General features: G+C 45.4%; 1 protein-coding gene and 3 non-coding genes across 5 annotated transcripts in view; all 4 read left to right on the top strand.

Annotated features, from left to right (window-relative positions):
- The window catches only part of PABPC4 (poly(A) binding protein cytoplasmic 4), a 13,840-nt gene extending 3,978 nt beyond the window's left edge, over window positions 1-9,862 (top strand). Inside the window, exons 2-15 of one of the 2 annotated variants that reach the window (XM_026863372.1) lie at window positions 2,374-2,567; window positions 2,888-3,003; window positions 3,477-3,616; window positions 3,862-3,956; window positions 4,561-4,698; window positions 5,289-5,384; window positions 5,890-6,162; window positions 6,414-6,501; window positions 6,675-6,794; window positions 7,352-7,479; window positions 8,111-8,204; window positions 8,320-8,450; window positions 8,539-8,638; window positions 9,514-9,862. In XM_026863372.1, the coding sequence (XP_026719173.1) occupies window positions 2,374-2,567; window positions 2,888-3,003; window positions 3,477-3,616; window positions 3,862-3,956; window positions 4,561-4,698; window positions 5,289-5,384; window positions 5,890-6,162; window positions 6,414-6,501; window positions 6,675-6,794; window positions 7,352-7,479; window positions 8,111-8,204; window positions 8,320-8,450; window positions 8,539-8,625 (1,700 nt within the window). In that variant the 3' untranslated portion in view covers window positions 8,626-8,638; window positions 9,514-9,862. Of the gene's footprint in view, window positions 1-2,373; window positions 2,568-2,887; window positions 3,004-3,476; window positions 3,617-3,861; window positions 3,957-4,560; window positions 4,699-5,288; window positions 5,385-5,889; window positions 6,163-6,413; window positions 6,502-6,674; window positions 6,795-7,351; window positions 7,480-8,110; window positions 8,205-8,319; window positions 8,451-8,538; window positions 8,639-9,513 lie in introns of those variants that run through there. The other variant, XM_026863373.1, reaches the window with a different exon arrangement.
- LOC113488339 lies at window positions 5,005-5,137 on the top strand. Its single transcript, XR_003399910.1, has one exon. It is a non-coding gene; the product is annotated as a small nucleolar RNA SNORA55 (small nucleolar RNA).
- LOC113488338 lies at window positions 5,661-5,790 on the top strand. Its single transcript, XR_003399909.1, has one exon. It is a non-coding gene; the product is annotated as a small nucleolar RNA SNORA55 (small nucleolar RNA).
- LOC113488345 lies at window positions 6,927-7,059 on the top strand. The gene has a single exon (XR_003399915.1). It is a non-coding gene; the product is annotated as a small nucleolar RNA SNORA55 (small nucleolar RNA).
- Window positions 9,863-10,555: the final 693 nt, after the last annotated feature.

Below are 10,555 nucleotides of genomic sequence, written 5' to 3'. Positions count from 1 at the left end.
GGGTGGGGTGTGTGGGGATTGTCAGTCTTTATGCTGCTCAACCACAGCTGCTAATTCCAGCATTGTGTTAGCTTTGCATCAGGGAGCCTGTAAGGGACATTAATTACTACGAGGCCTGAGGCAAACTGCAAGGAGGGTTCATGTGCTTTCCCTATCTAGAAGGCTACGGAAGAGGAATGAAAAGGAAGCCTGAAAGGGGTTGAGAGTGTGCGTAATGTATATGAGTTGCAGTTGAGTCTGCTGGAAGGATGACAGGAACCAGTGGGAGAGAAACAGATACAGGAACTGAAATGGCTGAGGCTTTGTGTCTTAAATAGAAGAAAATGAGAAGGTGCTTGCTCAGATTAAGGACACGAATCAGATGTGCTTTGTCTGAGTCATTCACATAACTCATGCTGATCCTTTACAGGTTTTCTTAGGTCCTGGTGTAATACGATTGCATTTCCACCTGTGGGTATGGCAGAGCTTCCTCAGGTCAGGGAATCCTTCTAGGGCTTTCTTACACCACTGCTCGCAAGAAGTGTCTGAGTGAATTTCAGGCAGAGTATAATAATAGAGTGGAAGACTAGCAAGTTATTGGAAGAGCAGTGCAATAGTATCTGCTTAAGTATATGCTGAGGAGGCTTGAAAGAACTGGGGGTAAGTTCATAACTAGTCTCTATCAGTAGCTGCTGCAGAGTGTTTTGCAGTTCCCTTTGCTTGCATGCCGCTGCTTCATCTGCTTGTCGCCTTTCAGCAGGAGCCCTGTTTCTGCTGCAGATGGTATATACAACTAGTTTGTGTCCTTGCCAGTGCATACTTCTGGAGGACCTTTCCCTGCTATAAATAAACATTGCCAAATTCGACAAGCCTGGACCAAGTCGCCTGCTGAAGTGCCTACTAGGAATGGACTGCAGGAAGAACCTCGGTTGCATTGATTCAGAGTAGCAGCTGAGGAATCATTTTAGCATGGCAGTTAATTGCATGTAACACCTTTGACTAAACAGAGCTAGTAGAGTCCTAGCAAGTATAACTTTCCTCCATAAGTCATTTTCTTTTTTTTTGCAAGCCTGGCTACTTCAGGAATGACATCCAGCAGTTTGTTTCCCAGCTGGGGTGTATGTGTGAAGGACTGGGGAAAATAGCAATGGCACCACTTCAGTTTAAAAAGCCACAACAACAAAAACCTTTCGAAGCAAGTGAAAAATTCTGAGAAACTTCCATGCAGTAGCTGACACTGACTTTGGAGGTAGGGAGTTCAGGAGCCTTCTGTAGGCAATGTCCCCTCAGAGTTCCTAGAGGTAGTTCTGTGAAATGCTGAGTAGTTACTCTGGCTGCACTAGCAGAGTCACATTCAGGAGGTGTTCTAACTGGCATTTTCTCTGAATTTGCTGCTCCTGAAATCTAATTAGGTATCACTCCGTGGAGCTGGCCTGGAAGAACTGAGCCAAACAAATTTGGAAAACTTGGGTTCTGCCCTGTTAATATTCCTTGGTTTTAATGCATGTCTATCCCTCTTTTTTCCCTGCTTCATGCTGGGAATTAACAGTCTTTCTTTTTCTCTGCTCACTTCATGCTGGGAGTGTTTTCTGGCACAGAAGAGTCCCAAGCATCTCAATTTTATGAACAAGATCCTAATGTGTGTACGTAATGATCCTTTTAATATATCAGTAGGTAGCAGAAATAGAATCATGGAGGGGGGTTTCAGTGTAGGTTGGAATGACAGTGCTGGGGTTTTAGAGTTTAGACAACACTTCCCTGTTAATCAGATCGGGTGTATGGACTTTTTTTGCAGAGTTTTGTCCACGCTTGCTGTTATCTTTAGATTGAGCAACTTGGGAATCATTTTTTGGCCACAAGTTACAGAGGCTGACTCGTGTCTTCTTCCCAGCCAGCCACGTGCTTGTGCACATTTCTCCTGACCTGATAGGGAGATGATCCTTTTCTCTTAATAGAAATGAGTATGGGTAGATGTGAGCTTCATGAAAATCAAACAAGCCAGTAACTTCTACTTCCCTTTTTTCCCCAGGGTTCCCTGTATTTCCTTTCCGTCTTTGGGTGGAGCAATTTACCTTTATAATAATAAAGAATATAACTAATAAACCCCAGGCATTTTGACAGTCATTTTGCTCTGGTTGTTAAAACGTTACTATAATATAAATCTAAAATAGTCTGCTAAACCTATTACATACTTAAACATGTCTAGTGACTGTGCTGCAAACCCCTCCCTTGAAACATTAAGTTAAAAAGTCATTGGAATTGGTTGCCTGTGATATTACCCCAAATGTCTCTGTAAGCTGAGCAAAATTCAGAGAAAGCGATCACCCACATGATGGAAACCTTTATTTTTTTTTTTAACAAACCGCAGAAATCTGTTCTTGATTTCTCTTGCAGCTGAGCGTGCTCTAGATACCATGAATTTTGATGTGATCAAAGGAAAACCCATTCGCATCATGTGGTCTCAGAGGGACCCCTCCTTGAGGAAGTCAGGGGTTGGGAATGTCTTCATTAAGAACCTGGACAAATCCATTGATAACAAGGCACTTTATGACACATTCTCAGCGTTTGGGAATATTTTGTCCTGCAAGGTGAGATGTGGTTACTTTGTCCAATTCTGTTATAGCGATGACATGATCAGACACATCCAACGTAGGAAGCAAAAGGGGAGACTTTTTACCAGGCAAGGAGTGGAGTCTGAAAGGCAGAGTAGAGTTGGCCAAAAGGTCAGGGATTGCTGAAGTTACATCAGATTTGGTCATAAAGTGCACAAGTCTGAATACAGATGATGTTTTCCTAGTGTTGAACCTTGGCAGTAACCCATTTTTGTGAGCTGGCCTTGTGTCTGAGCATGACAGAGGAGAGAACGTGTCCAGAGAGCTGACAGTCTGTTTTCCTTCCACATGTCTAGGTGGTGTGTGATGAGAATGGCTCTAAGGGCTACGCATTTGTGCACTTTGAGACCCAGGATGCTGCAGATAGAGCCATCGAGAAGATGAACGGCATGCTGCTAAACGACCGCAAAGTGTGAGTGTCACAGCCAGAAGCAGCAACGATCGCATGAACCGTGATGCATCTCGGTATTAACAGGGACACACAAGGCACTGGTTCTCCTGGCCCAAGCCTTGGCCTGCTGCCTCTCCACTACAGGGCTGGTGAGTGACCCTGCCCAAGCCATGGCCTGCTACCCCTCCATTACAGGCCTGGTGGGTTTCCCTAACCAAGCCTTGATTTGCTGTCTTTCCACCAGTGGGCTGGGGTGGGTGTCTGTGGCCAGTACTCTCTCCACTGCAGAGCTGGGTGGGTGTCCTTGGCCAACCATAGGACAGGTGATTTTTCTGGATGGCCCATGGCCTGTTTGTCCTTTTCCACTGTCACCCTTTCTTAGCCCCATTCCCAGCTCCTTCTACACACTCATTTTTTGCCCTGCCACAAGTCACACATTGTTTTTCCGCTCCTGAAAACAAGCTGCTTATTGGGATTTTCATTCTTTCTTACAGATTTGTTGGGAGATTCAAGTCTCGTAAAGAGCGGGAGGCTGAGTTGGGAGCCAAGGCGAAGGAATTCACCAATGTTTATATTAAAAACTTCGGGGATGACATGGATGATGAAAGACTAAAGGAGCTCTTCAGCAAATACGGTAAATACAGAAATGTTTTTAATGAGGCTGTGAATTTCATGACCCCTGGTAGTTTAGCAGTTTATCACAGTCACTTGGAGGCTGAGGAATACAGAGGATTGAGGTGTGGGTAACAGTTGTGCCAGGTGCTGGACAGGAGGCAGAGGCTGCCCAGCAGATGAGAGAGAGGGCTGGGTCTATTACATGGAGTTTAGTAGTCTTGAAATAGTTTTATAATATTGTCTAAACCTGTCCCTTGGTAACAGGTAAAACTCTGAGTGTTAAAGTGATGACAGACCCCTCTGGAAAATCCAAAGGCTTTGGCTTTGTAAGCTTTGAAAAGCATGAAGATGCTAACAAGGTATGACTGATTTCTATGCTGCTTGGGCATCTTCAGAGAAGAAAAATTTACTTGGTTTATCATAGGAGTCTGTTACTAAAATGGGAGAGAACTCTGCCTCAGGCATAACCTCTTTTAGATGTGGGAACTATGAAACCTTTTGCACCTTACTAGCTTGACATTCAAGGGTAACTTGGCATTTCTCCAGATTACTAGAGCCACACAGAATGCAGTGGTGTAATCAGGAACGTTAATTGCTGAAGATTAACAGTGCAGGGCTTAAGGAGGAGGAAGGTGTCTAGGGTGAGAACATTGCTTAGAAACAGTTTTCTCTAAGCAGTATGCTTGTTAAAATTTGGCCTTAATTGCAAGAAGGGGTGGGGATAAATTCGCAAGTTGCTGGACTAATGGTTACAGTGGGAATGTGAGCATGGTCTATCTTGATAACTTCAGCTTGTCTTTAGCCTGTTGTTACAGGGAAGCAGGGTAAAGGTGATGTGGCAACGTTGGTTTATTGGCTAATAGACAGGGATAGAACATGAGCTTTGGACAGTCCTGTTCTTAACAGGATCAGATGCTGTCTTGCTTCAGCAGTTGATGGTTTCTTCTTGAACCCTCTGTCCAGGCAGTAGAAGAAATGAATGGAAAGGATATCAATGGGAAAATGGTGTTTGTAGGCCGAGCACAGAAGAAGGTCGAGCGCCAGGCAGAGCTGAAACGGAAGTTTGAACAGCTGAAACAAGAGAGGCTCAGCCGGTACCAGGTGAATAGTCCGTTCCTTTGCTGAATTTAAGCACTGTTTTGTCTCTTGGCGGACTTGAAAAGAATTGACAGTCAGTCATTGTTCTATGAGAGATCCTGGGAGTTGAAATGTAAAGGTGACTCCATGGTATTTGGGAGCAGCGGGGGCCTCGGGGCATAGTCTTGTCAATGAAAGTGTTTAGGAGGACATGAAGTCATGCAGTCTTCTTTGCTTTCAAATCAATGTACTTAGAAGGATGGAAAGAGACAGCATAAACCCTGTACTGTTGTCTCTAATTTTTGGCAAAAGTGGGTCATGTCAGAGATCGCATCTGTGTCTTTCCCACTCCTTGCAATACAGTCCTGGACTGGGGATACATGGTGCAACAGGAAGGCACAGGAAATCCAGACAAGTTCCCTTTCACCACAGTGGGAGCTGTCTCTACGCCTTTGCAACATTTATCGCCTTCAGCTTTGGGTGGTACGAAAGGAACATTATGCTAAATTAAGAGTTTTCAGATAAATTACAGCTCTGGCAGATGGGTGGTAACAGTCAACGTGCTCAAGATTTTCTTTAGTATTACAAATGTCTGATTGTTCTTTCCCTTCTAGGGTGTTAACCTATACATTAAAAACCTAGATGACACTATAGATGATGAAAAACTGAGGAAGGAGTTCTCGCCTTTCGGGTCAATAACAAGTGCCAAGGTATTGTGGGGTTTTGGGGGTATTTGGATTTTAAAGCCTGAAGAAGGAACTGTTGCCTGGCGTGGGACCAAAGGGCAGTTCTTGCATCCTCTGGTCATTGTGGTCCTGAGAAGATCTGGACTAGTAAATACAGATTTCTTTGTGTCTTGGTGGGATTTTAGTGGAAACTTGCTTCATTCCCTCATCAAAAGAGGAGGCAGGAAGTGGCAGACATGCTTGTTTGAGGTGACTCCCAATAAGCATGAAATGGCATTTTCCTACGTGCATTTAGTGGCTGCACCAAATCTTTCCCATTCCTTACTGTGCAGTGTGGGCCTGGGGACACATGGTGCTTACAGAACAGCAGAGTAAATCCAGACAGGTGACTCATTCATCGAGTACCTGTCTCTACACCTCTGCAACAGTTATGTCCTACCTGTCTGACATCTGACACTTAAAATAAATATCAATTTTTAGGCATGAGTTCTTGTAATGGTACTCCACTAGCAATTGATCTTTACTGCAGGTGATGCTGGAAGATGGACGGAGCAAAGGCTTTGGCTTTGTCTGCTTTTCCTCTCCAGAGGAAGCTACAAAAGCTGTGACAGAGATGAATGGGCGAATTGTGGGCTCAAAGCCGTTGTATGTTGCACTGGCACAAAGGAAAGAAGAGCGAAAGGCCCATTTAACTAATCAGTACATGCAGCGTATCGCTGGGATGAGAGCCTTGCCTGCCAACACTATTATTAATCAGTTCCAGCCTGCTGCTGGGGGGTATTTCATGCCTGCTATGCCCCAGGTAAGCTGAGCTGGGGTGGTTTTTCAACCTGTCTTTTGATGGTTCAGCTGCAGTGATCTCACTGAGCCTTTCTTATGCCTAGAAGCAAATAATGTCTAAGGAGGGCTGCAGTCAGTGGGGTGAATTCTGTGACTTCCCAACTGCCTGTTCTCTTGATGTGAATTGAGTGTTGAGTCCTGGCAACAACTGCCAACACATGTTGTAAACCATGTTCGTTATTCACTTGGATGTTGCCTCTGATCTTTCCTCAGGCTCAGAGCAGACCCACTTACTATGCACCCAATCAAATGACGCAGATGAGACCCAACCCACGCTGGCAGCAAGGAGGAAGACCTCAAGGTGAGCATGCTAGAGACAGTGGTTTGGTTGTGTGACCCTTTTGGCTGTACATTCCAACAGGAACAATGCATGCTTTCCTTTCCGTGCACAACCCCAACCTGCTTCCTGTAGCTGACTGTCCTGACTTGTCAGTCGGTTCTGGTTTGAGGATTTCCCCTCATTTCTTCCACTAGGCTTCCAGGGAATGCCAAATGCCATGCGCCAGTCTGGACCACGGCCAGCACTGCGCCATCTGGCCCCTGCCAGCAACGCCCCGGCCTCTCGTGGCCTCCCTGCTGCTGCCCAGCGAGTTGGTAAAGTGTCTCCTCCCAGGCTCTCTTCCCTTGTCTGTGAGGGAGGAGGATGATATTGAGACTTGATTTCTGGTTCCAAAGATGGTCCTCATACGGAGAACCAAAAGCCACCTGGAGCAAGGGGCAGAGACAGCACCTGAATCTTTCCTGTTCCTTGCTGTGCAGTGCAGGTCTGGGGATAGTTGGTGCTACAGCACAGCAGTGGAAATCCAGATGGGTTGCTTTCTGCTGGTTTGGAACTCATCTCTACACCTCTGCAACATTTACCACTCAAAAAAAAAGTCTGTGTAGGTTACGAATATTGTTTTCAGAGTAGAGTAACCAAATTAATTTTATTCCAGTGAATAGCTAGAAAATATCTTAACCATGGATGCTATATTTTAGTTCTCGGGAGAGCAGCCCTTTCCTAAAGTAGCAAGCCGCATTTTGGAGACCAGTTTCTAAAGAAGTATTAGACTCTGCAGGGCATAGTCTGAATTCAACAGTTATTATCAGACATCCCAATTTATTTGCTTGCATGTTGCTACAGGTGTTTGTAATTCTGTTCTCTTTTGCAGGCGTTGGCACTGCAGCACAGAATTTAGCTCCTCGTCCGCCTGTAGCTGCCCCTGCTCCCAGAGCAGTTCCTCCTTATAAATATGCCTCAAGTGTCCGCAGCCCACACCCAGCTGTACAGCCTTTGCAGGTAACGCAGGGGTCTGGGCTGGGAAGTTCCTGCAGTCCAACAGGTTTTACATGCAGCTAAAGTGTTTTTAGAGAAACTTCAAGCTACTTATGTAACCCAGACAGGCATCATAAGCTGGAATTTAAAAACCTGGTGGTTGTACCCTTGCCAGGAGCAACCTAGTTGATTTATATGCCTTGTACTTGCAAGCCCTTTTTTACCCAGATTTGCTGGATGGGTATTTTTCTTGGCTCTTTGCTTTCTCATTTTGCAACCATTCATACTCATTTCTGCCAGATCCTCACTAAGGTATCACTGAAGACACCATTTGCTTCTCCCACAAACCTCTGCATTGTAAAATAAGCAGGCATGGATGTTGCTTTTTCAGTTGTGATATTTGTGTCTCAACATTTGATCCAGTTTTTGCAAGGTATTTACAGTGCCTGTGTGTGACATTATGGGGTTTGAGTTCAGGACTTGGAGGGAGCATGTTTGTGTACCAAGGGCACCTTACCTGTCCTTTTCTGAAACTTAAGTCTGATGCAGCCTTGACAAAGATTGTGGTTTAGAAGGCGGGAATATCTTACTGTATTGCTACTAGGCTGATTGCTTCAACACTTATTTCAGAACCCTCATGTCTGCCCTTCTATAGGCACCTCAACCTGCGGTACACGTGCAGGGACAGGAACCACTAACGGCCTCCATGCTGGCTGCTGCCCCTCCCCAGGAGCAGAAACAGATGCTGGGTGAGTGAAACTCCAGTTCTTACAGATTACGTTTTACTTTGGAAATCCCCTCAGGGTTCAGGATGACTTTTTAATTGAAACTCGGCTGGCTGAACTGTGTGTTTTTTTTTTCCAGGAGAACGCTTGTTCCCTCTGATTCAAGCTATGCACCCCAGCCTTGCAGGGAAGATCACAGGAATGCTGCTAGAGATTGACAACTCGGAGCTGCTGCACATGCTGGAGTCTCCAGAGTCCCTCCGCTCGAAGGTGGACTGGCCTGTTCCTTTAGATGGGGTGGGCTCTGGGTGGCTTTGGCCCAGAGAGCAGCTCTCACTAGATAACTTGTCTCCTTAAGGTGGAGGAGGCTGTTGCAGTCTTGCAGGCTCACCAAGCCAAGAAGGAAGCTGCCCAGAAGGTGGGTGTGGTTGCTGCTACCTCTTAAACCAGGAAGACTGGTGAGTGTTTTGGTCCCTAGCTTCAGTGAAAAGCTTCCAGAATCAGAGTGAATAAAGAGGGATTGTTAGTGAATGCAGCTGGTCAGGAGGCCTGTGTAGGCCTGGGTGCAGCACTTGTCTGATTTTAATCCACTTTTTAACAAAACAAACAAAACCCTTCCAAGTTTCTTCCAACAGAATCCTTACTGTAGAAGCCTTAGAAATACTCCTTATAAATCTTATTTTAATTAAGCATCAGAAAGATGTTGCATAAGTCCCTGAAGTGTTCCTAGCGGTTGACATGTCAAGGAAGGAGTAATGTATTGAGATGAGTCTTGTGAAACTGCTAATCTGGGAAATAAAATGAGAGGCACAAGATGTTCTAGTGACTTCGAGGCTAAATTGGCTGCTAATGCCCATTCCATATCCTGACAATCATCTGCCTACAGTATATATTAACGTGCTGGCGACAGGAATGTCGCTTCACTGCATTGGTCTGTCCAAGAAAAATCTGATCTCCTGTGTTTGGAGCTGCCTGCTGTTTAACTTCGGAATAAGATTTTTTTGATTCTTTTGACTGCCTCTTGTCTCCTTTGATGATCCATTTTTCTGTGGGTTATTTGGAGTTGACATCTTCAGTATCTGTGAAGCTGTTGTGGTCAGATGTTGCGATTCAGAATGGTGAAGGGTTTTTCTGTTTTCATCCATGTATTTCTGGCTTGTCTGCTAAAGAGTTTGAGTTTCTTTACAGCTGTGGATAATGTTCATTTCTGATTATCTGACAACAGCTCCTCTGTACCTTGTGAATTAATTGGGAGCTCTTATGGTTTGTAGCACTGAAAGGTTCACGAGCCTGAGGTGAGATGTGCTGTTAACTTGTCTTCCTCTTTCTCTAGGATGCAAAGAAGCCAAATAGCCCCTTCATAGACATCAGCTCAAGATGTTTGAAGATTCTTCACTGTCCTGCAGATCTCAATGCCACGCATCATATCACATAGTTATATTGCATTTTGTAAATTAATCTTTAAGGTCTTATTTAAATAAGCCAACTCTGAAGCTCTAGATTTCCAAAATCAGAATTGGGCTTGCAAGCTTTTCCTTTGTGGTCAGAACAGACCCCTGGTTTTGTGTTTTCTAAGGAGGACATTAAGGATTTTAGGTTGAAAGTATTTTGTGGTTTGGGTTTTAACTGAACAATCCAGTTTGAAAAGTCTGGAAAGCATTTATCAATAAAGGAATAAACTTTCACTGTGTTTGTCGTATTTGAGTAAACGGGATATGGCTTAGTAAAATTAAACTGAGGGGCAGTTTTTGTATGATTGGTAGATTAAAATTGTGATTTAATGGAGTGATTCTGCTTGTTAATGTTGGACAATCACTGCTGTGAAGCAGCTGTATTTAAATTATGCCCCAGTCTCCATATGCTGGCTTTGGTTGGTATCGGAATGGGTGACGAACCCAGGTCAGCAGTGATCTAATAGAAGGGTTTGGGAGAGGGTTTTCTGGTGAAGTGCAGAAGGGGTTTGACTCCCTTTTTCCTTGTCAGCTGGAGAGCAGAAGCTTTGCAGTTCTCTATATTTCTACACTTAATGCTTCAGTCTTACGCTCTGAAAGCGGCTGAATTTTGGCGGAGGGGGTAGGGGGGTTGACAAACGCTTTTCTGGATCATCCTCTCGGCTCAGAACGGTGTCACACGCGGTAATTCGAAAGCAAAGCGCAGCTGCCCTGGCCCCTGCGGCTGCTTCTGCCCAAGGAGCGAGGCTCCCTCAGCCGCCTTGCTGCCCCTGAGGGGACCGGACCTGCTCCCCGGTGGAGCTGAGCCTCAGGCTCTGCGGGGAGAGGCAGAAAGCGGTTCCTGGCTGTCGGCGCTGCCGCCGTGCCCCTCGGCCAAGCCCGAATCCCCTCGGACCTGCGGCGAGGGGCCGCCTGAGCCCGCTG

The sequence above is a fragment of the Athene cunicularia genome, assembly GCF_003259725.1.
Source record: "Athene cunicularia isolate RWA chromosome 23 unlocalized genomic scaffold, athCun1 chr23_part1, whole genome shotgun sequence".
Taxonomy (NCBI): Eukaryota; Metazoa; Chordata; class Aves; order Strigiformes; family Strigidae; genus Athene; species Athene cunicularia.
The sequence above is the reverse complement of the archived record's forward strand: the minus strand, read 5'-3'. Positions and strand labels throughout refer to the sequence as shown.